The sequence below is a fragment of the Protopterus annectens genome, chromosome 8.part0, assembly GCF_019279795.1.
Source record: "Protopterus annectens isolate FY-2018-M chromosome 8.part0, PAN1.0, whole genome shotgun sequence".
Taxonomy (NCBI): Eukaryota; Metazoa; Chordata; order Ceratodontiformes; family Protopteridae; genus Protopterus; species Protopterus annectens.
In genome coordinates, this window is record NC_056741.1 from 1,807,379,436 (window position 1) to 1,807,405,736 (window position 26,301).

General features: G+C 41.3%; 1 protein-coding gene across 1 annotated transcript in view; it reads left to right on the plus strand.

The window, feature by feature from the left end:
- HYDIN (HYDIN axonemal central pair apparatus protein) overlaps positions 1–26,301 on the plus strand; it is a 6,673,197-nt gene that overhangs the window by 3,458,546 nt on the left and 3,188,350 nt on the right. The window contains exon 38 of the mRNA XM_044079523.1: positions 7,320–7,493. Coding sequence (XP_043935458.1) covers positions 7,320–7,493 — 174 coding nt within the window. The remainder of the gene's footprint in view (positions 1–7,319; positions 7,494–26,301) is intronic.

Below are 26,301 nucleotides of genomic sequence, written 5' to 3' on the forward strand. Positions count from 1 at the left end.
GTTTGTGAGAGTACAAAAATTCCTGATGGTCACTATACAGTCTATCTTCCCGCTTTTGGAAAAAGATGATTGGATGTGCTCTATATATCTTCAAAATGCATACTACCACATAAAGGTGGACAGGCCATCAAGAAGATTTCTGCACTTCCGTGCAGGAGACAGTCACTACCAGTTCAGAGTACTGACCTTCTGATTCTCTACAGCCCCCAGAGTGTTCACAAAGTGCATGGCAGTTGTCACAGCTCTTTTGCGACTTCACGGATTCCAGGTGTTTCCATACCTAGACGACTGGCTCATTTCCGCCCCCACCAGACATCTACTGGAAGAAGCCCTGGCATACTCTCTCCTCACTGCTCAAAGGCTAGGCATAGCCATAAACTGGCAGAAATCCAATCTGACCTCATTTCAGTCGACAGAATTCATAGGGGTTATCTTGGACAGGAAAAACTGCAGAGCTGCTATTCCAGAGCATAGAATTTTAAGAATAAAGCAACAACTAATTCCAATCCTTTCAAAGGAAGAATCCACGGCTCACTCGCTTCTACAGCTGTTGAGTTCCATGGCAGCCTCCATCACCATTGTTCCCCTGGCCAGGTTTTACATGAGGCTTCTACAATGGCTACTGCTCACCCAATGGTATCCTTTTCAGCATCCTGTTGCAGCCATGATTCAAGTAACCCACAGGTGAAAACAGGATTTAAATTGGTGGATGACACACAATCGCTCACAATGGTCTCGCCCTTTTCCCCCCTAGCAACCCAAGGCCACAGTGACCATGAACATCTCCCTGATGGGGTGGGGGGGCTATGTCAGGGACAGACTGTCCAAGGCACTTGGTCCAAACTGGAGGCCCATCTGCATATAAATGTTCTAGAGCTGAGGGCAGTGCTTCTGGTGTTGCAAGCATTCCATCCCCTGCTGCCGTCTGGGACAATTACGCTTCAATCAGACAACATGGCGGTGGTCTGGTACATCAACAAGCAAGGTGGAACCAAATCTTACCCCCTTTATTGAGAGGCCATGAGGATATGGCAGTGGGCGATGCCTGCCAACCGTTTTCTTCTAGCAACACACATTCCTGGGAGTTCCAACATGATAGCAGACAGACTCAGCAGCTGCATTCTTCAACCTCACAAGTGGTCCCTGAATCCCTTGATAGCGGTGGAGATCTTCCATCGCTGGGGCCGTCCTTGCTGCGACCTCTTTGCATCCCCGACCAACTAAAAATGCAGCAACTACTTCGCCCTGATTCCCCCTCCGGGACAGTCACCCAGGGACGGTCTAGTCCACGATTGGCCCTCGGGTCTTCTCTATGCCTTTCCGCCCTTTCCTCTCATTCCCCATTTTATGAAGAAAGTTCGGCGGTTGAAGAGCAAGGTAATCCTCAGAGCACCATATTGGCCTTGACAGATTTGGTTCCCATTCCTTTGGCCTCACCTACTAGATCGACCATGGATTCTCCATCCAATCCAGGAGTTGATCTTACACCCACAGAACCTGATTCATCCCAACCTGAACAGCCTGAAGCTAACGGCTTGGCTACTCCAATTCCCTTGATTACCAGGCAGAATGTTCTTTCTTTACCTGTACGTGATATTCTCATTGCTTCTCATAAGTCTTCCAATAGAATTACTTATCTGAGCAAGTGGAAAAGATTTACCTGTTGGCTGAAAGATAAACAAGTAGACCCTTTTTCAGCACCAGTGTCGATAATACTAGACTATTTGGCCGACCTGTTTCAATTGGGTCTATCGGCCTCTACCATTAGAGTTCATTTGGCTGCAATTTCTAATTTTCATGAGGGTGTCCAAGATTCCTCTCCTATGCCCCATAAATTGTGCAAGACCTTCATAAAAGGTGTGAATCATCTGAAGCAACCTTTTAGAGAGCCTATTCAACCATGGGATTTATCATTAGTTCTACAAGCTCTGACAATGGCACATTTTGAACCAGCCTCTTCTTGCGACCTCAAGTATTTGTCATGGAAAACCTTGTTTTTGGTCGCTATTACCAGGCATACTTCTGAACTTCAAGCTTTATGTATCAAGAGTCCTTACTTGATTTTTCATAGAGATAGAGTGTCTCTGAGAACTATTCCATCATTTCTTCCTAAAGTGATGTCCATTAATCAAGTCATTGAATTGCCAGTTTTCTTTCCCAACCATTCAGAGGAGAGTATTGCTTACATACCCTAGATATACACAGGCAAATCCATTTTTACTTAAACAGGACTAAACCCTTTTGTAAATCTGACCAGTTATTTTTGGCCTTTTCTGGATCTAGATTAGGATCTGCTTTTGCTAAGGTCACATTAGCTAGATGGTTGAAGGACTGTGTCACCTTTATTTACACACAACATAATATCTCATTGCCTACTACCATGAAAGTTCATTCAACTAGGTCGGTGGCAACTTCTACTGCCTTCCATGCCTTCCATGCCAGAGCTTTGTTACATGTTATCTGTGCAGCTGCAACTTGGGCTACACCTCATACCTTCATCAATCCTTACAAATTGGATTTGGCCTCCAGGGGAAGAGCATCTTTTGGTTCTGTAGTGCTCAGAAATGTCCTTCCATGAGGGCCTCCCAGGAATAGAGGTAGCTGGGGACTCTGTCCCATGTGTAAGGAATGAACAAGGATTAAACATATCAGATAAAGAAGTTATGTCTTACCATAACATTCCATCTGTATTGTTGATCCTCATTCAGTCATTACGACCCTCCCTCCTTCCCCCTCCTGTGGTTTCTAGTGGATCTCACCATCCGGTTTTCTTAGGTTATTTGACCAGAGGTAGCCTCTACCTTCTTTAACTTGCAAACTCAATCTGAGGTAACAGGGAGAGTGGGATTGTGGGTAAGAGTTTAACTCGAGAGTTTGAAGCTGACGCGAGCTTGGAAAATGGCCTGCTCGGTTCCGAGCACAGAACCGATACCCATGCATAATGACTGAAAGGGGATCAACAATACAGATGGGACGTTATGGTAAGACATAACTTCGTTATCTGTGTTATTCATCTTCTTTCATTCATCACTTCCCCCCTTCCTTCCTCCCAAAGGTTCCCAGGGGATGCTTTGGGTCAAAGTGGTGCCCTAGGATGTTTGCGCAGAGGTGGCCTCAGCTTTACTTCTTTATCCTTAGCAAACTCGATCTGAGGTAACAGGGAGAAAGGCATTCTGGGTAGAAGCTTAGCTCGAGAGGTTTTGGGTGGGACGAGCTTGGTAAAAAGGCCGACTCGGTTCCGAGGGCTCGGAACTGAACCCGACAGTGATGAATGAAAGAAGATGAACAACACAGATGGAACATTATTGGTAAGACATCATTTCTTTCTCTACTCCCCATATTATAAATCATGGTCCAGGATTGATTTTTTTCTTGATCTCATATTCCCTACTAAACAAAGAGATCATGTACTCAGCCAGCCCTAGATTCTTATCTGACCATTCTAAGATAACCCTAAAAAATATCCCTCTGAAAAAAAACCCAAAAGCTAGCAACCTCTAGACTTGGTCTTTAAATCCAAATCTCCTCAATAAAGAGGAAGTTGTAAAAAAATTAATAAGGAAGTAGAAGAACTGAAAACCAGTTTTTCAACCATAGACATTACACTAGATGTTTTGTGGGTGGCTAGTAAAGCCAAAAATCAGGGGTCTACTGATGCAGAAAGCCTTGTATTATAAAAAATTCTCTAAACAAAAAGTAAGTAGTATAAAACACAAAATCCAGGAAACTGAAAAATCACTTCAAGTGAATGTCACACCAGAGTTAGAAAACCAACCTTTAAACCAATAAAAGGAGTTTTACCTACTCCACTCACAAAACCTCTCTTTCCTGGAAATGAAATTCCTCGCTAATTATTCAGAATGGGCATAGCAGCCCTTGAAATTCCTTGCTAGACTTATAAACATTCATCAAAATCCCCCAGTTACCTTGCAAATTACTTATAATAATGAACTGTTTACTACCAACCAAGAAATACTGCTTATATTTGAAAAGATATACAGGAAACAATACGGACCCCAAGATGCACTCTCCTCAGAGACCTATAACAGTTTCTTTAATAATATTAAATTTAAATTAAAAATAAGAAAAATATCAAGTTGAGCTCTTGGAAGCCCCCTTCATACCAGAAGAAGTTGCTGACACAATTAAAAGCCTACATAGAAACAAGGCCCCAGGTCCTGATGGCTTTACATCAAACTTCTACAAAACATTTGCTCCCAAACTAATCCCTGTCCTTCTTAAAGTCTTCACTCACATTAGCAAATTTGGTTTCAAAGATTTGTACCTGAACAATTCCAAAACTATCTTTATTCATAATCCCAACACTGACAAAACTAATCCAACAAATTACAGACCAATATCTCTTATAAATGTAGATATAAAAATATTTTCCACAATATTAACAAATATGCTTAAAAAAGTTCTACCCACAATTATATCCCCAGAACAGTCAGGTTTTATGAAGGGGAGATAGACTTGGGACAACACCCTCATGTTAAATTAGTTATGCAGCTTTTGGTGAAGGAGAAGCTGCCCAGATATCTTTTAGCACTTGATGCCTCTAAGGCATTTGACAGAGTTAACTTAGACTTTTTGTTCTTGACTCTACAGCATTTCAGTATTCCAAACACATTCATAAACATAATTAAAACACTTTATAACTCTTCATATGCCACACTATTCATTAACAAATCCTGCTCTAACAGGATAAAATTAATCAATGGTACAAGGCAAGGTTGCCCCCTTTCACCATATATCTTTAACATTTATATTGAACCCTTATTTATTTATCTATCACAGAGAACCTTTCATCATATTCCCAGGGTACTGAACAACAATCTGCTATTATCAATATATACTTCCAATTACCTAACATTGATTTAAATAAAATCTTAAAAATTATTGATATAGTCTCAAAAGCCTCTAACTATGAACCCAACCCCTCCAAATTGCTTATCTTCCCAATTAACCCAATAGGACACAACTCGTCTCCTTTTCCAGACATTGCAATTAAATTAAAATATACTTTCCAGTACGTAAGTATAAGGTTTGAACATAATCAAAAGAGTTCCTTTCAAAATAACCTTCTTAAAACTTGGATGAATATTGAACATGACCTGGATAGATGTAAAAACATGACGTTTCCCATCTTGTCCAGCATAACAATGATTAAAATTAATATCCTTCCCAAAATTTTATATCAATTTAATGTAACCAACTCTATTATCCCTATCAACTTCTTTAAGAGACTCAATAAAACTCTAATTAAATGTATCTGGTTTCCAAAAACCCCAAGAATTGCTCTACCAAAACTAATGCTCCCAAAAAGCAAGGGAGGACTGGGTATTCCGGATTTCAAGTTATATTACAACATTATATGTGCCAGTTGAATCCTTTAATTGCCAACCATAACCCCAATAACTTAACCCAATCTCCACAATGGCTCAAACTACGGTATGCTCATGTCGAAACACTTAACATAAACCCTAAATCCTTACCTTTCATGGATAAATTCATACTAAAGGACACTAAAATACATAATCTAATCAAACATAAAATCAAATCATTTCAAAATCTCCCTTCTTTTTCAAATCTAGAGAATGCACTTGTCCTTCTGCAACCAGTCCATCTAAACCCAAACCTGAAATTAGGCAACAAAATGGTAAACTTAGACCAATTTCCCGAAATCAAAAGCTATATTGTCTGGGACTCCTATAGACTGAAGGACAATTCCTTAAGCGGTATTAAAATTAATCTCAACTTAAGTAACAGATATACCACAATACTGAGGCAAATTAAAGAACTGGTGTCCTCTGTTAGAGGCATCCCAGATGGTGTAGAGGAAGAAGTAAATCTTGCACAATCCCTAATGAAATTTTTAAAAGTCAAAAACAAGATGTTATCGGCTTCATACAAGCTAATCTCTGCTATTAAATACCAATTTTCTCTTACATACACTCACTGTTGGAAGGACTCAAATCCTAATTTAATTGATGTTCAATTCTCTCGTGCTTTTAACAACACAAATTCTACCCCTTCAAGAAGCTTGTGTATACCCAGTTAATGATAAACAATAATGCCTACTATACACCAGAACTTCTAAATAATTTTTTCCCAAGCAATTTTCCTCTTTGCCCTTTTTGTCCATCGCAGCTGGCTGACCTTTTGCATATTCTCTGGTACTGCAAATATGCACAGAACCTATGGAACTCATTAAGGATCAAACTTCAGAAAATGGGCTACAGGAAATCTACCCTATCTTGGGAATTTGCTATATTGCATGTGAGTCCAGTCGATATGCCCAGATCTGACTTAAAAATCCTGATTGCTCTATTTGCGTTAGTCAAACTGTACAATACTCAAAACTGGCTTGACAGGTCAAAAATAGAGTGAAAGGGTTTTACTAACATGGCGTCTAAATATATCATATCTCACAAACTGATTGTAGGTAACAGACATAAGCACATAAAATGTTTCAATTTTTGGAATCTTATCCTAGAACACATTTTGAAATAAGTTATACCATGAACACATCTGTCAACCTTTCCCTCCGTAGTTTTTGGAAATCTCTTCCTTATGAGAAAAAGTTTTACTAACATGGCCTCTAAATATATCATATCTCACAAACTAAGCTCATAAAACATCTCAGTTTTTGGAATCTTATCATAGAACACATTTTGAAATAAGTTATACCATGAACACATTGGAAGTCTCTTCCTTATGAGGTTTTAACAGATAGTAGTCTCTGATAGTTTCATTTCTGACCTTCATAGTAATGAAGTGATTATTCAGTAACTTGTAGCACTATATGTAAATAGTTGTATATATTATGTGTAAATGGATCCTGTTACTTATCACTTATTTCTAAATTTATGCCTGTTTTACTCCAAACATTCAATTTATATGTACATGTGAACCTGTCTCTTTAGACACTAGAATTTTATTAATTAAAGACTAGAAGTTAAAAGGCATTAATTTGTTAATTGTCATATCACTGTTACCTGTTCATAAAGAAATGTAATTTTGTATATTTTTGTACATTAAATATTGAACAATACAATAAAATGAAAGTTGGAAAAAAATAAATGTAGTATCGATGCAACAGGAGATTAACTGATGTATTCAAGTTTCACTTAAGATATTATTAGCCTTCTAGTTAAAGGCTAAAGAGACAGCTGTGATAGAGAAGCTATACATCTTTGGGCAATGGTAATGCCAGAATGTAAATTCAGTGCTCACTTGCTCATTTTCGTGTGTAGTCCTATCAGAAGTTTCAGTATAACACAACTGATATGACTGTTATGCATTTTGCTGTGCAGTTGACAGAACAGTGAGTGGCAGAAGCAGCATTAACACCAGAGTTGGAGAGCTTGAGAGTAACCCAGTCTCCAAAGCAATAGCCAGGCACCTTGGGATCGACCTTTCCCCAGAAGGACTAGCAGCACGGAACCGAAGAGGCATTAGTATCATTGTGCATGGAGCTCCACTTTCAGGTATGATGCTCATGCTTGTGTTTATCAAGTGTTTAATTCTTCACATATTTTAGCTAACTGAGAAGATTTATTTAGTGATCTGCTAAATTCAGGTCTAAGAGTACAAAGCATGAATGTAGAAATACAAAAAGTATGCACTAATGCAATATGACAGTGGATGACAAGAGATATGACACACTTCTCAGTTCTCTTTGTTTTTCGCTGCCAGTAACTATCCCATGCTAGCGTTAGAAAAGGTAGTATTTGTGTAAAAATCTAGTGTACCATCAGCCAAAACTGTCACGTGTCTGTAGGCTAAACAATATTCATCCTTGGCCTCTGTCTTTCTTGTCTGAGGTTCATAGGTTCATAGGTTCATAGGTTGGTACTAGGCTATCAGCCCTAGGGCCTATACAAGCCTAGCCATAACAATTCCCTGGCTATTTCTTCCCACATTATTTACTTTCCTGGACTCCTGTCTAGCAGGGCGACTGACGTGATCCCTGGAGTGAATTTCCTTTCTCCCATCCAAACGTCAAGGTTCCTCTTGAAGAGGTCCAAAGAGGCACTCTGCTTGACATGTATGGGCAATCTGTTCCAGAGTCTGGGGAGTCTCTGGGTCAGGAACCTATCCCTCCAGCATGTTTTGTTTATTGTGATGATAAGGTTTAGATCCCTGGAGCGTGTAGCTCTGAGGGATTGGGATTTCTTTAAGTGTAGCATGTCCAACAGCTCTGGGTTTGACATGGCCTTGTATGTTAAGCAGAGATCGCCTCTGAGTAGACGATATGCGACAGAGTATAGCTGGAGTTTTTAAAGTCGCTCAGCGTAGGGCATCTGCTTTAGGCCTGTGATTCTTTTAGTGAGGTATTTCTGAGGCCTTTCCAGTTGTTGCAGATGTCTTGAGAGGTACATACCAAATGGGGCGTTGTATTCTATAATGGGTCTAATGAGGGATGAGTACAGTGGGACAATGACCTCCTTTTTCTGGATGAAAAGCCCTTCGTGATGAGGTGTGCCACATAGAAGGATTTCCTGACTGTTGTGGCGATGTGGTTATCGAAGGTGAGACCACTGTCCACCTGTGTCCCTAAGTCTCTTATCACACTTTCTGTGTTTAGTGTACTGCCACCTATATGGTAATTCATGGATACATGTTTTTCCCAAAGGGGATAACAATACATTTCTTGGCATTGAGCTTGAGCCCATTGCTCTGGCACCAAGCATCTGTTTCTGTAAGGCCCTTTTTTAGAGTATCCACATCATTTGGGGATTCAATAATGGCTCCCAGTTTGCAGTCATCTGCAAACTTTGTTAGCCAGAGTCCCTTAGTGTTGACCTGTACTTCAGAGAAGTAGATGCCAAACAAGAGCGGCCTCAGGACTGAACCCTGAGGTACTCCACTTGTCACTTGTCTGGAGCTGGATTTGGAGTCGGCTACTTTTACAGTGTGGGTTCTATCAGTAAGCCATTTAGCAACCCATTGGGTGACATAGGGATTAATACCCAACTTAGTAAGTTTATCTATGATTCCAGAGTGGGGGATGGTGTCAAAGGCCTTGGCAAGGTCTAGATAGGCTGTGTGGACCACCTTACCCTTGTCCATGGCTCTGGAGACTGATTCAAAGAAGTCAATCAGGTTCAGGAGACAAGATCGGCCCTTCACAAACCCAAACTGGGTGGGGTCCAGTGTTTGAAGGTTGCCAATGTCTTTGTTTATAAGTTCCATGATAATACGCTCCATGGCCTTGCAGATAAGGCTTGTCAGACTGATGGGACGGTAGTTTCCAGGATCCAAGGTGGATCCCCCCTTGTGAATTGGGATAACTGTAGCTCTGCACCACCCAGTGGGCACGAAACCTGAGGTGAGGCTATGATTAAACATGACACTTAGGGTGCCAGTTCATATTGTAGTTCATGTAGTACACAGCCCGGGATGTCATCTGGTCCCATGGATGCTGTATTCTTGCATTTAGAGAGTGCGTTTTGTACCTGTGTGGCCGTTATTACTGGAATTTGGCAATCTTCCGGTATTGAGATGGGCCATTTAGGGGGTGAGAGGGGGGTGAAGCTGGCACTGAATCGATCTGCCAGGATATTGGCAATGTCCTTTGGATCAGTATATTTATTGCCATTCTGTTTTAGCTCAGAGCAGATCTGAGCATTGCCATTTAGATTCTTGACATAGTTATAGAATGCTTTGTGGTTGTCTTTGGAATCTTTGGCAATTTTATTTTCATAACTAGCTTTGGAGGATTTTATGAGGCATCTCAGTTTCTTACTGAGGCTAGTAAGGGAGTTTTTTGCATCCTGGGATTTTCCTCTTTTCTGCAAAAGTTTCTTCCTTTTGTTGTAAAGTTTGTTTATGGCAGGGGACCACCAGATTGGCTTCCTTTTTGGATGAGAGCATTTTGGTTCTATTTGGGATGGCACGATTCATGCATGAGTGGATGTGCTCGTACAGTGCCTTAGTGTAGGATTCAGCAGTTGAACTTTCAGTTCCCATCTGCATGGGTGTCATGAAGTTTGTCACTTCTGACTTGAGTAGCATGAAGTTGGCTTTGGAGAAGTTTTTATGGTGGTTTCTTTACTGGGGGGTGGGGGTGGGATGTGGATGTTAAGGGTGATTAGCTTATGGTCAGACCTGACTAACGAGGGTGTGACCATAGGTATGGAGCATTGATTTGCCATGTTGGTAATGACCAGGTCTAGGATATTGGAGCCCCTGGTGGGACTATGGATTAGTTGATCCAGGGCGTTGGAATTTATGAATTCCAAGAACCGTTAGCAAAGGTGTTGGGACATGAGTAGTTTTCCCAGTTAATGGCAGGGTAGTTAAAATCACCCAGTATTAGGGTGTTTGGTTCTATCTTAATATTTTCCAGTATGTTTAAAAAGGTGTAGTGAGAATCTTGGGGTATGGTGGGGGATCTGTAGCAAGCTACAATTTGGATTGCAGTCTTACCTAGTGTTAGTTGCTCTTGGAGAATTTCAGACACATTGTGTTGGCCAACTAGCCTGGTGGTGTGAATATCCTTGGTGAATATTGACACTCCTCCACCTTTAGTGTTTCGGTCCTGGTTTGGTGGCCGAAAAGTGTGGTAAGAGTTGTAGCCTGGTATTGCAGGGGTACTCTCTGGAGCCTTGAACCAGGTCTCAGTTACTGCACAGATATCGATGTTCTCCATTTTTAGGAGTGCCTCGAGAGAGTGCATTTTGAGGTTTAGACTTCTAGCATTGAGTAGCATTACCTTCAGATTTTGCATGCTTGTACCTGTTACGGTGGTGGTTTTGTCCTTTGAAGTTTACCTAAAAAAGGCACTATAGGGGTGGCAAGAGCCTTAGCCAGTAACCTGAATCCCAGGGGCGACAGGTGCAGACCATCTCTGGCAAAGCATCATGGTCTGTCAATCATGTCATCCCAGGCAGACAGATACTGGATCCCCTTTGAATGACACCATAAGCTTAGCCAATTGTTGAAGTCAATCATTTTATCCTTATATTGCGGTATCATTCTGGGCGAAGGCAGGATGCTACTCAGGGCTAGGGTCATACCTGCCTGGGCCACATGATCCGAGAGCTCTTCCATGTCTCTTTTCATGTAGTCCAGGGAGGTACGTCTCAAGTCATTCACTCCAACATGGACAATGACAGAGTCATATTTGTACTTGTTGTGGAGTGACTTGAGTGCATGCGTTATGTGGCGAATCCTGGCACCCGACAGGCAGCTGACTGTAATTTTCTCCTTATTCAACCTGGTGAGAGGGACATCAGTGTGCCGGACTATAGAGTCACCTATGACTAAAGTGTTAGGTACATTGTCTTGCCTTAGGGGCTGTTGCTGGGTGGCACACTGGTGTTGTGAACTATGTGACACATTGGTTGTGACTGGTGTTTGTTTGCATTTCAGCTTCAGAGGTCTTTGTTGCTTGGGCAGGTTACAGTTAAGGGCCTCTGCATATGTGGATTTAGTGTTGCTATATGTGGGTGTTGGTGGTGCGGGTTTAGAAGGGCTATGTGTTGCTTGAGGTGTAGTGTGGGTGTTAACCTTCTCCTCTTGACTGTTCAGCACAATCTTGGGTGGAGAGAGCTTTGCTTCCATTTTGGCTATGTAAGTGCATCTCTCACAGGTTGTAGTGTTGGGTGGTAGGAGGAGAGGGTTGTCTGTGTACATGAGGCAATTGCTGCATTGCCCCAGTATGCCCAGATTCACCAGGTGGACAGGAGAAATCACCGTAAGCTGACCTTTGGATATGCCTGGTTTGGGGCTTTTTTTTTTTTCTTTGTAAAGTACAGGAGCTGTTTCCTTAGCAAGGTACTTTGCAATTATAGGCTGTTTAGTGCCTACTATTAATTTCTCCTTATTAACAAGGAGAGTTCAGTGTTTGTATGAGTTTAAGGCTTCCTAGTGCTTTCCAGCAGGTATTAATTAGAGAAAGTGCTAGTCACAGGGATGCTTAAAGGTAAGATTGAAAAGAATGCACTCTGCAGTGTGCACTACAGAAGTTAGATGTGAAAGTAGGTAACTTGAGTTTTACCTATTTAAAAAGTTAAGGTTTAGTGGAGAGTTACTATTTTTAAAACAGCAAGATGGATTGAAAGGGGTGGTCACTTTTGTAATTTGTTACTATGAAATACTGTAGGATGGCCAATAAATTTAAATAATTCAAGGGGTGGGATTTCAAAAATGATGATTTTGTGATTACTCACATAAGCCAGTGAAAGTAGAGAGAAATTAGATATATGGTCAGATTAACATAAGAGGCGGGCAACTAGAAAGACAGTGAAATAGCCATACAGATATGATTTGTATGTGATAAAGAAAATAAATGTATCTTTAACCAGAATACATTCATACACGCTATTATTGCCTTGGCTTACTGAGTATTTATGACAGAGATATGAACAGCTGAATATTTCTGTAGAAATATTTTGAAATGCATGCTTTCTGGTGTCCCAGTATATCAAACCATATCCGTGTATGTATTTTTCTTGTACCTGACAGGTTCTTTGCAGCCTTTTTGTAAACATCACAGCAAGTTAAACATAATAACTAAGATACATTTTATTGCAACATTTTCTGTTTTTTTTTAATTTCTCCAAATACTTTGGGTTTCTAATATAGTCAAAGTAATGAAACTCATTCCTGAATCATGGTGTGACTAGAATTCATGAAATAAGTCTTTGATGTTTGCCAAGGGTACCTATCACAGCACTCGCAGTATACGTGGAGTTACATGTATCAACAGCATATTTCAGTAGTTTGAAATTTTTTTTTTTATTAACTGTTGCTACTATTATGGAACTACATGTATGTCTTTATCCCATATTACTCTAGTTTCTGCTTGCATATCCTGGTATTTAATGATTTTGTATCTCCTATTATGTAGGACACTATAATCACTATGTATGGCTATTTCAATGATTACTGATACATTTGTCCTTTTTCTGAGTACTATATCTGGTTTTCTTGCTTTCTTAACTGTTGATCCTATGAGAGCATAACTTTTTCATTTTCAGTAATTCTATGTGGTTAATATTCAGCTACCTGTATGCTGTAGTGTGTACACAATTCCCAGTGAAACAGTCTTATCCAATTGTTGTGCCATTCAGTATGCAGACCCTCAACCATTAGCATATTGCATCCAGCAACAAGATGCACAGCTGTTTCTAGTTCTGTGTTACAGAACTTGGGTTTCTCTTTCTCTCTCTCTCCCACTTTTTCTGGAGATTTGTAAACCATCATGTACATTGTCTGCTGTCTTAAGTTACCATTGATAACATTCCATGTTTTGGCTTAAATTTGCTTCTTTTTAATCATTCATGTGTCAAACTTTAATTAACAGGTATTTTCTATATTTAACACTATAATTGTGGGGTTTCTGTTATTTTCCCTTTTTTTTCTTGTCCTGTTCTTTATATTCTTTTTTTGTTTGTTTTTGGCACTTTCTGTTACTGTTTTTTATGTTTTTAGTTTTATATCCATTCCCACCCCTTTTCTGAAATATTTTGGTAATCTAAAGATGTCATTTTAGACATGTTTTCTTCATGGTTTAGAACTTTAGATGTTATGTTGTCCTGTCTCGCCTCCATTCTTACATGTGGGTTCGGAGCTGATCCTCGGCTCCGACTCAGCTGACTTAGCTGATTACAGAAGCTCGAAGTCTCTAAGTTGGCTCGTGACAAGGTAGGTATCCCATCATCCAGTGGTATCAATCCTCAGATCTTGTTTGCCGCTTTACGAGTTCAGAAGTGCTCTTCTTGGCTGTGGCTAAGTTTAACCTTTCTTCTGTATTTTTTCATATCTGTAGCTTGTTTTTTCTTAGTTAGTTAGAATACTGTTATTTAGAATCAAGTTAGAATTAATGTTATTTAGATAATAGTTTATTGTTAAATAGTTGTCACTGGTTTTTCAGCTGTTTGGCCAACGTTTTTCCGCAGGCCTGTTTGTCGGTATTCCGTAGTGGTAGTTAGATTATCTATAGTTAGTATTTGCTGTTGAGCCCTTGTTGGCTCTCTATTAGTTTTGATAGCGTGTGTTTAAATTACAGGGCTTACCGTATTTTAGTTAGAGGACTTAACTAATCCCGTTTTTTGTACCTTATAGGTTTTTCTGCAGTTATGTCTAAGGAGTTGAAAGAAAAGGATCATCAACCTTCGGGTTTTAAAAAATGTCAGAAATACACTCAGAAAATGTCCATAACGGACGGACATAGTGTATGTGTCTACTGTTTGGGGGCCATTCACTTACAAGAGACTTGTACATTTTGTCAATCTTTTAGCTCGAGTCCTTCAAGAAAGGAAAAACAAATTGATTTTGAAAGGTCTCCTGAAACCGTCCTATGAGGAGGATTTAGGTAATTCTTCTTCCTCACAATCTACAAAGTCTCCCTCTAGCAGGAAAGAAAAGACTGTGAAAAGGCCATCTCCAGTGTCCTCTGAGAAATCTGGACCTCCTGAGAAAATTTCAAAAACTACCAAGATTCCCACCTCATTGGTTCCACGGCCTTCAGAACCGATTGAGGTTATTACAATTGATATGCCTATATCTGCCCCAAGTACTTCAGAGCCAGAAAAGGATTCTTTAGCTCAGAGCCGGTCATCAGATATTCCACTGGCCTCCCCTACTCTGAGATCACATATTTTGCAAAGATCTCGCTCTCCAACCCTTTCTTCCAGGTCCTCTAGGAGCCTTTTGGATGAAGATGTGGAGAGGATGGTGCGCAGACTCTTGAAGGCACCGGGGCTGGCAAATTTGCTCTCGGCTCCTGCCCAACTGGCCTTGGAGCTGTCCAAATCTTTGTCAGCCACTACTGTTCCTCCTCCGAGACATTCCGGTCTATTGGAGCCAGAATATCCAGTACCACTTGCAGTAGAACCTTCGACTCTGGCACCCCATGAGGCCTTTCCGGAACTGATAACTGCTCTGACACTCTCGGTGCCGTCCGTAGTATCTAGGAGCCGAAGTTCACCAGTCGGCCCCGAGGGAGATTCTCGGACCCAAGCCTCTTAGGTTCTGAGTCTACCCCTCGGTGCGTCGGCCCACCTGAGCTCGTCTTCTGCTTCTTCGGAACCAGTCATGTCCTCGGAACTGGGGGAGTCAGCCTTTGAGCTGATGAGGAGTGTGCTGGACAAATCTACAGCTTTACACAAGGATGCTGATGTTCTTCCCCCAAAAGCACCAACCTCTGTCTTGGTGCCACCCTATCCACAGGACAGCAGAGATCCGCAGCCTCAGGAACACCCTCTGGGTGGTCTCCATTCTTCAGAGACCTCCCCAGAATACCCTTCTGAGGAGCCTCTTGGAAGAAAACATGCAAGAGGAAGCATGTAGACTCTCCTGATAAGTCTGTCACCTCTGACACTGACTTCGAGGAGTCAGAAGGGTCCCCACGGTTGTCCTCTGATGATATCTCCTTTGCAGATATCCTTGAGATCTTAAAACAGAGAGGCAACTGGACTACCATCACCCCTTCTGAGCAGGAGTCAGTGTACCTGAAGGCTTTCAGATCTCAACCTTCAGCCTCTTGGGTGTCTCTGCCTTTCAACGAGCTCATGGACTTAATCAAAAGGCGTGGGAATCACCTGACACCATGGACCCAGTCCCTAGGAGGCCAAACAAGTTTCTGTTAGCCCCCAAATAAAGGATTGCTTGACAAAAGGTGTGCCGGTAGATGCTTTGGTGGTGGCAGCAGCCACCAAGGAGGAGCTTGCAGAGACATCCACATCTGTCCATGGAGCAAGTAGGGCAGCGGGATCAGGAGTTTCCCTGAGGAGACACTCCTGGATGCGCTTGTGTAACTTTGTGGAACCCTTTAAGTTTACCTTCACTAATGCCCCTTTTGACGGTTCCTCACTTTTTGGACTGAAAGTTAAGGATACATTTACCAGATGCGAGCAGGAGGGGAAAACTCTCTCTGCTGTTGGAGTACATTTTTCCGTCCCTTCAAGACCCTACCCTAAAGGGCAGAATGGCGGGAAGATGTGGTTCAAGAAATCCCAGAGATTTTTCTCAGACGCACGAGGTGGTTCCTTCCCCAGGGGCAGAGGGGGAGGAAATAATGGTAGACATCGTCCTAGAGGCAGAGGGGGTCCGCAGAACCAGGATGACCGTGATTCCTTTCACGAATGTCCCTATCACTGCTCCTGAAAGGAGGCCTAACTGTGCCACTCTGGAGCCAGTCGGGGGACGTTTGTCTTTGTACCCAGAAGCCTGGCACAACATCACAAAAGACAAGTGGGTACAAAACATAATATCCAGAGGATACTCCATGCCCTTTTCCTACCCCCCCAACCAAAAAAATCCCGGATGTTCCACCCAATCTCAGGGATCAGGCAACCATAAAATCCAAACGTTGATAAACAAAAGAGTCATCCAGACCGTCCCTGCAGACCAGATAGGATTCGGAACTTATTTGAGATTCCTTTTAGTACCAAAAAGAACGGGACTGGAGGCCCATATTGGATCTCAGCAAAGTAAACTAACCAGTAAAGAAGTCCAAGTTCTGAATGGTGACACTGCAGTCGATACTCCCTCTTTTAAGGAAAGACAATTGGATGTCCTCGATAGACCTCCAAGATGCATACTGCCACATAAAAATTGACAGACCATCGAGGAGTCACTTAAGCTTCTGGCTGAGAGCCAGTCCCTATCAGTTTCATGCTCTGCCCTTTGGTCTCACTACAGCCCCAGGGTGTTCACCAAATGCATGGCAGTAGTAATGGCTCACTTGAGACGTCTTGGATTCCGAGTGTTTCTGTACCTGGATGACTGGCTCCTAACTGCCACCACCAAGTATCTACTTCAACAGGCCAGAGACATGACCGTACACATTTGTGCTCAGCTGGGCATTACAGTAAACTTGCAAAAATCTGCCTTGTTGCCCTGTCAGCATATTACATTTATAGGTGCAGAAATAGACACCGTTTCAATGATGGCGTGTCTTCCCGCTGACAGAATTGTGAATCTCAAACAACAGATATTGTTTCTTCTTCCCAAGCACAAGGTCAAGGCAAAGATAGTGCTCAAACTACTGAGAACAGTGGCCTTAACCATAACCCTTGTTCCCTTAGCCAGGATGCATATGAGAATTCTACAGTGGTTACTATTCTTCCAGTGGTCATTTTAGAAACTTCCTCTATCTCACCCAATCATAATAACAGAAACTTGCAAGAAGGATCTTCATTGGTGGAGTCAGTCCAAAGAGGTGACCATTGGGCGACCATTCGTTCCACATCAACCTGTTGCTACTGTGACCACGGATGCTTCCCAGATAGGGTGGGGGTGGGGGGGGGTGTTACCCGGGAAAGACAGTCCAAGGTATATGGCAAGAACATGAGGCCCATTTGCACATCTGTGTTTTAGAGATGAGAGCAGTCCTTCTGGCGTTGCAAGCATTCCACAACTCTCTTCCTCTAGGGAAGATTACAATCCAGTCAGACAATATGTCACTGGTATGGTATATAAACAAACTGGGAGGAACCAGATCATACCCACTTTGTTGAGAGGCTCTGAGAGTTTGGCAGTGGGCAATCTCTTCTCAATGCTTTCTAGTGGCAATGCACATCCCGGGGAAGTCCAATGTGATAGCCGACAAGCTCAGCAGGGCAATATTGATTCCTCACGAGTGTCTCTGAATCAGAATACAGAGGAAGAGATCTTACACAAATGGGGCCAGCCTTGCTGTGATCTTTTTGCCAGTCCTATGAACACCAAATGCAGCAGCTACTTTGCCCTAATCCCCCCTCCGGGAGAGACACACTTGTTCACAATTTGCCCTCGGGACTTCTAAATGCTTTTACCCCATTTCCTCTCATATTAAGTCATTCAGAAAGCAAAGTCCTTTGGAAGCAAGATGATTCTCATTGCTCCATATTGGCCTCATCAGATTTGGTTCCCCTTTTCTCGGGCCTCATCTACTGGAGGATCCATGGGTCCTGGACCCAGTTCCAGATGTGCTGACACATATGTCGGGAACTCTCCCTCCTTCTCTCCACACCCTCAAATTGACAGCTTGGCTGCTCCACTTCTGACTTTAGTCAGGCTTCAGGATTTCACTCCAGCTATAAAACACCTTTTGATATCCTCTCATAAGGTTTCTACCTGAAAATTATATGCTAGTAAATGGAAACGATTTTCTTTCTGGGCCCAGACCAAAAACATAGACCTCTTCCCAGCCCAATTTCTTCAATTTTGGATTTCCTTTCAGAACTCTTTCAACAAGGCACAGCCGCTGCTACAGTTAAAGTCCAGCTAGCAGCTATCTCCAATTTTCATTTAGGATAGCATACACCTAACTTGATGGCACATAGACTATGCAAAGCATGTTTGAAAGGCACTTCCTTATTGAGACCTCCATTTAATGAACCTGTCCCTCCATGGGACTTAAACTTTGTCCTGTCACACTTAACTTCACCACCCTTTGAATCTTCTTCCACATGTGATCTAAAGTTTCTCTCTTGGAAAACGATTTTTCTGGTAGCTATAACCTCAGCTAGAAGAGTTTCAGAGTTACAAGCGTTATCAGTCAATCCGCCCTATTTGATTTTCCATAAAGACAGGGTTTTTCTCTGAACTAACCCATCCTTTGTCCCTAAGATTTGCTCTCAATCTACTATTAACCAATCTGTTGAGCTTCCAGTGTTCTTTCCTAACCATACCAACAAGGCAGAATACAGACTTCACCAACTTGATGTGCATAGACAACTTAGGTTCTATCTCCACAGAATTAAAGAATTCAGGAAGTCAGATCAAATGTTCATATCCTTTTCAGAAGCAAGAAAAGGTATGCCAGTCTCTAAAATCACATTATCTAATTGGCTTTCCAATTGCATAATGTTTATATACTCCAATAACAAGGAGCTCCCCTTCAAAGTTAAAGGTCACTCAACCAGGTCAGTAGCAACATCCACAGATTTTCAAGCCAGAATTTCAAAGGACAGTATTTGTGCAGCCACCATATAGGCAAGCTCAAATACTTTTATCACTCATTACGAACTTGATTTGGCCTTCCGTGAGACACCCAAGAAAAAAGGTGCTAGGGACGCTGCCCCACATGTAAGAATTAAGGCTAGATAGGACAACATAACATAAAGAAGTTATGTACTCACCATAACGTTCTATATTTGTTGTCCATCTCGCCCTTCATTCTTATGAACTCACCCACCTACCCATGTCCATATAATCCTAGAGGACCTGGGAGGAAACTTTTTTGCTCTCTTCTATATGTTGGAGAACTTTCACTATTGTTTCTCCTTTACCTGAGGATACTGTATAACTATTTTCTATTACAGTCAGCAGCAAACAAAATCTGAGGGTTGATACCACTGCATGGTGGGATACCTATCTTGCCACAAGCCAACTTAGAGACTTCGAGCTTCTGCAATCGGCCCAGTCGGAGCCAAGTATCAGCTCTGAAACCACATGTAAGAATGAAGGGAGAGATGGACAACAAACATAGAATGTTATGGTGAGTACATAACTTCTTTTTTTTATTTGGATCTGATGATGTAAACAAATATGAATACAGTCCATGATTGCAGACCTGTAAATATAGTCAGTTTTGAAGGAGGCCCATACCTCCATCGAAGTACCTCCCAGAGGATGTCAAAAATGAGATTTGGAATTCTTCATTGGATAGAGAAGCTAGTTTTTGACCCTTTACTGCAGAGATTATTAAAAAGTTTGATGAGAGGGGAAAGTTGATTCAAGGCATCTCAGATTTTCAGCCCTCTTTCTCTAAGTTTGCCACAACATCTTTAAAAAGCAAAAAAACAGTGTCAGCAAGCTGCTGAAAAGCAAATGTTTAAAACAATGGAAGAGAGATTCCAAAAAGAAAGCACCCCCCCCCCACACACACACACAGAATAAAGCACAATCTAATATGTCTGATTAACTATATGAAGGATTTCCAACCCCCCCCCCCCCCCGTACCACCACCCTTTCAGAAACTCTGAACCTCCATTTCTGTCTTTGGCAACAGATTGTTTCAGACAGATAGGTTCTTAGAGTAATCCATCAAGGTTACAGATGGCAGTGGAAGTCTTTCCCTCCCTTTCTGGGGATTCATCTTCACCTGTCAGACTAAAGACTTCCTTTCCCTCATGGTGATTAACATATGCTTAACTGAAGGGGGTAATATCAGCTGTCCGTCCTCCTCAGGTGAAGGTTTTTATCAAGGATGTCCCTGTCCCTGTGCTGCTGAAAGAAGATTCTTGCAGACCAGTTTTGGATCTTTCATTTCTGTTATAGTGATAGTTCCTAAGTTCAAAATACTGTATCTTCACAACTTGTTACCCCTTATTCCCCATTTGAGTTGTCTAGTAACCCTATATTTAAAAGATGCATAATCACACATTCTTGTACATCCAGATTTCAGATGTTTCTAATATGTCTAGATCCCAGTATTAGTTCACTGCATTACCATTTGGTCTATTGGCTGCCCAAGAGCATTTACAGTGTCCAGCTACTTTGATAGCTTGCTGCAGACTGCAAGGTATTCACATTTTTCCATATTTAGATGACTTGTTTATTTTTTTGCAGATTCTTTTTAAGCATGTCCAGGACCTCTCAGTTGGTTAAGGGATCTCCTACGCAGCCTGGGATTCCAAGAGAATTTACAGAAGGTGACTTCATGTCACAAGATTAGTTTCCTGGGATGCCTCCTGGACACCTCAGTTCAAGATTTTTTCTTCCAGTGGCAAAAAAATAGATCTGTATTCAACCAGTTACTCATTGCTCTGACATTTGCTAGGAAAGCATCTGAATTACAAACATTAAAGATGAGTCAGCCCTACTTCAGTTTTCACAGGGATGGGGTTTCTTTAAGAACTAATCCTACCTTTATGCTTTAAGTGGTTTCAGAATTACTTTGACAAACTAGTAATCTCCTTGTCTTTTTCCCAGATCCCCCCCCCCCCAAAAAAAAGCAGCAGAAATGGTTCTGCACATTCTGGATGTCCATAGGCAGCTCAGATGCTATCTTGACTGGTCTAAGATCTTCAGGAATTTCAATCAGCTGTCTTTTTTTCGTGTGAAGGTAAGAAAAAGGGACAGTCAGCATCAAGAGACAGTTCTAAATCGTTGCCTCATGATATTGTTTTTTGCTGCTCTAGCCATAACAAGCCACTTCCAGACAAAGTCAGAGATCACTGTACCATGGCTTTGGCTTCTTCTTTGATATTTGGAAAGGAGTGGAATCTAGAAGTATTCTAGAGGCAGCAACTTGATTATTTGAACATACTTTTACAAAGCATTATAAATGAGATTACTTTTCCAGGTGCAGAGCAGGTTTTGATAGGATTATTCTCAAGGAGCTTCTTGACTCTAACCCTACTTCCTCCTCCCTTCCTTTCTAAGCTCTGGTAGTCTACCCATATAGACTAGGCCACTGCAACAATGATATAATGATGAAGATAGTACAGATGTTGTAAATAAACTTACTGTAGCAGTAGATCAGATGCTGTCTCTTTTTGTCTGATTCAACACATGGATTGTCAGATCCAGTCAGATCTGACCTTGGCACCATCTCTGAAGCTTTACAGATCCAGGGCTCTAAATCCTCCCCAACTTAAAATTTCCTCCACTCTGTTTTAGTACCTCAGATCTAATTTGCCTTCTAAGGCATTAGACATGTTCTATGAGGGCTGTTCATCAGCAAGTGTATCCTTTACTTTTTTATCAGCGTCTCCTTTCCTACCGAGAGAGACTTGTCTCTCCAGATTCTATTTTACTTGTGTTTTTTCCTCTCTAAATTATGTGTGTGTGTATATATCTATATATATCTATATATATTTATATATATATATATATATATATATATATATATATATATATATATATATATTTCCTCTCTAAATTATATGTGTGTGTGTGTGTGTATATATATATATATATATTTATATATATATATATATATATATATATATATATATATATATATATATATATATATATATATATATACACACACACACACACACACACACACGCACAGACACGTGTATATATATATATATATATATATATATATATATATATATATATATATATATAGATAGATATACATAAATATAGATATTGATAAATAAAAGATTTATTTCATGGTTTAGAATTGGGTAGTTGCCTTTAGCTTCAGATAGTTTTTTCTTCCTCTCTAGATAGGAAGATTGCTCTGTTTTTTTGGTGTGCCTTTCTCTCTATTTTTGATTCTCAGTATTTTTGGTGTGTTCTTGGTATCTTTGCTGTACTGTTAGTTTGGGTTTTCAAAATGTCTGACAGTCAACGGTTTAAGTGTACCAAATGAGGGAACAAAATCCAGCTTCAAGACATACTCTGTGTGTGTACTGTTTGCGCATTGCCCATCTTCACATAGATTTTAAAACCTGTGCCTCTTTTGGCACTAGGCCTTTCCAGACATGAAGAGACAAACGGATTGTAAAAGGTCTTCTTACTCCACTAAAATGGTCTTCCCTTCCTGGTGCATCCTCTTCATCCACTGCTATGTCCTCTCCAGCCAAGAAGCAAGACAAAGCCAAGATCAAGGACAAAAACAAACCAGCAGAGTGCAGTGAGAAGGTAAAGCTAGAAAAGGAGAAGAGAGAAAGAAAGAAAGAAAAGTTAGGAAAAAAAAAATACAGAAAGCAGTCTCCAGATCCCAGCGCTTCAGCCAGTTTGGATCCTAAAGCTCTCAACCTTCTTCTCCTCTGCTCCAGTTCTTGCTGGAAATGATAAGCCTGAAGCTACATTCTCCTGTATTACAAGGAAAAAGATTTCCGATCCCACCCTCTGTGGCTTATTATGTTTGGTCATCCAGAAAACTTACCAAACAAGATGTTGATGGAATGATGAAGGTCTTGAGAATGCAAATTCAACTTGTGGTTCTCTCTCTGCTATCACCCTTGAATGTACTGACTACTGGTCCAACAACCCTTTGTCTTCTCTCTCCAGTACCAGTCTGTCCATCAGACCTGGCTATCCTGGATCTGACCTTTCCCAGCGCACCTTTGTAAGAGCCAACATTTTCCGCTACTTAGACTCCAACTGTATCCATATCTGTTTCAACTCTGATGCCTTAGGATGAGGAATTTTCTTTGAGCTGAAGTGTTGGCACTGGGACTCAAGAGGATGCATGGACTCCCAAAGTTATTAGAGAAGTCTTTCCCTCTCAAGGTCAAGAATCATTGGTGCCAAGTAGTTTCCTTCTTTGAACAGGAGAATATCTCATTTGGGGCCAGTGTTGGCTTTGGCTTTTGAAGCTTTTGGCTGTGCCCAAACCCTCAGCTCAGCTCCATCCAAACCCCAAGAGGATACTGTTTTTTTTTTTTTTTTATAACCTTTGTTCTATCTAACAGGGGCAGTCAGTAAAACAGGCTTCTGAGACGGCTTGTTACGTGAATTCTCAGTCTGATTCTGACTCATCTGACCATTCACAGTTGAGGTTCAAGGGAAATAGAAATGCAAATGGAAGCACATACACTCATCCTAAGAGTTTTTCACTGAAGACATTTGGATGAAGGTGAAGGCTCTGCTAAATCCCTCTTGGAAGATGTCATCTTCAGTAAATCCTCAAATTGATGAAACAATGAGGGGGGTGGTCCACAGATGACCCTTCACCAGACAAAACCATGTTCTTGGAAGCCTTTAGTTCTGGTTCAACTTCCCTTTGATCACCAATTGACCTTATAGCTCAGTGGGGATGGAAGGACTCTGACTTGGTGGAACCAATAACAGGAAGCATTGGATTCGAGGTCCACAAGTAGATGCTACAGTGATATCAGCCACAAAGAAGGAATTACTGGAATAATGTTCCTCTGTCCACCTCCCCTAACAGGGTTGTCAAGGGTGTTGGACAGGTTGAGAAAACAGACATACACTTAAGTGACCTTTATTCTCCAAGTGCTAAACTATATGGTTCAGGTGACATGAATCCAGAGAGACTTGACTAAAGAGCTCTCCAAATTTCTCTCTGGTAATCTTCCTGCAGATGATCAGAAGACTTTGGAATCCCAGCTTACTTCCCTTCAGTATATATCGAGTGTTACCATGCGAATGCTATCTAACCTAGCTGATGGTACAGAACAGGTAGTAGGCACCAGCATTACTGTACACCGGCATGCATGGATACACCTTTGTGATTTCACAGAAGGCTTAAATTAAAGACATCCTTTGTTAATGCCCCATTATTAATGCCAACAATATTTTGTGCTAGGGATTATGAGTATGGATTGGCTAGATCTGCTGTTTCTAAGATTTATAATAGCCCTAGACCTGTTGTTGCTAACCCTTATAATGGTTTTAGATCTTATAAGGATGGAGAAAGTGAATGTATGACAAGAATTAATAGGCGTGCTACACAGGAATCAACTTTACGTAAAATATATTTTGTTACTACTTATAGTATTTTTAGTGCTGAAGTAGTTGCTTTAGTTAAATAACATTGTTTTTTTTTGTTTAAATTTAGAGAACCAGCCAGTGTATTGTGTTCTGCACTGAGTATTTCTTACAGAATGGGTAGAAATTTAAGGGATGTTTTAGTTCATAACTATTTTTCGTTACCCCCTTTGGTTATTGTTAGCCTTCCTAATGTTTCTGGCCCAGAAATTGTAGTTTATTCGTCATTTGGGCAGTTTTTCCATCTCTTTCAAAAAGATGTTAAAAGCCTGCATTTGCACTTGTTTCCCACCTTTCCTGTCACTAGTCTAGTCCAGATACAGATTTGCTGTATCCAGGACTGTTTCTAAGCTTCTGAACGCCCCCAAGTCTTTCTGTGCTGGAGGGAAGCATTCTAGCTTATGAGTGGGAGTAGTAAACACTAGGTAGCCTATCTTCCACAAGATCCAGGTACAGATTCTTAGTTTTAGCACTTGAATTTGCTTAATCTTACTCAGCACTTGTTCAGAAATTGTTGTTTGCACTAGATAAGCTACAAATTACTACAGCACTCAACCTTCCTTTTTACCTAGAGGAAAACAGTTTTTGTACTTACTTTCCTCACTTGCTTAGAAAAAACAGCTCTTATACTCACTTTCCTCACTTGTCTAAAGGAAAGTAGTTTTTTATTCAGGCATGTCCAAGGGTCAGCAACCAGTGTTCCCTCCTGTCTATCTGATGAATCTGGGCATCTTCGGGCAATGTAGCAATTGCCTCATGTAGACAGACAACCCTCTCCTCCTACCACCCAACACCACAAACTGTGAGAGATGCACTTATCTAGCCAAACTGGAGGTAAATCTCTCTCCAACCAAGACTGAACTTGACAGTCAAGAGGAGAAGGTAAACACTTGCACAACACCACACTCATCACATAGTCCCATTAAACCTACACCACCAAAATCCACACATAGAAACACAAAAACATTCGTGGAGGCTCTCAATAATAATTTGCTCAAGCAACAGAGACCTCCAAAGCAGTAACACAAGCAACCTCTACCCCCTAACACAACCCAAATGACACATAGCCCACAGATTCAGTGTGCCAATAAACCACAGCCCATAAAGCAAAACAACATACCCAACACACTGGTCATAGGTGACTCTATAATCAGGCACACTGATGTCCCACTCACCAGGCTAACCAAGGAGAAGGTTACTGTCAGCTGCCTGTCAGGTGCCAAGATCTGCCACATAACCCACGCACTCAGGTCACTCCACAACAAGTACAAATATTACTCTGTCATTGTCCATGTTGGTGTGAACGACCTGAGATGTACCTTCCTGGACTACCTGAAAAGAGACATGGAAGAGCTCTCCAATCTTGTAGCCCAGGCAGGTATGACCCTAGCTTTGAGTATCATCCTGCCATCACCAAGAATGTTACCACAGTACAAGGACAAAATGATTGACTTCAACAATTGGCTAAGCTTCTGGTGTCATTCTATGGGGATCCAGTGTCTGTCTGCCTTGGACGACATGGTCGACAGACCACAATGCTTTGCCAGTGATGGCCTGCACCTATCGCCTTTGGGATTCCAGATACTGGCTAAGGGTCTTGCCGCCCCTATAGTGCATTTTTTAGGCAAGGTTCAAATGACAAGTTCACCACCATAACATGAACAGCCAACCAAAAACTGAGGGTAATGCTACTCAGTGCTAGAAGTCTAAATCTCAAAATGCACTCAATCAAGGCACTCCTTAAAATGGAGAACATCGATATCTGTGCAGTGACTCAGACCTAGTTCAAGGCTGTAGAGAGTACCCCTGCATTACCAGGCTATAACTCATACAACACTTTTCGTCCATCTAACCTGGACCAGAACACCAAAGGCGGAGGTGTGTCCATATTTTTTAAGGATATCCACACCTCCAGGCTAGTTGCGCAGCATAATGCAT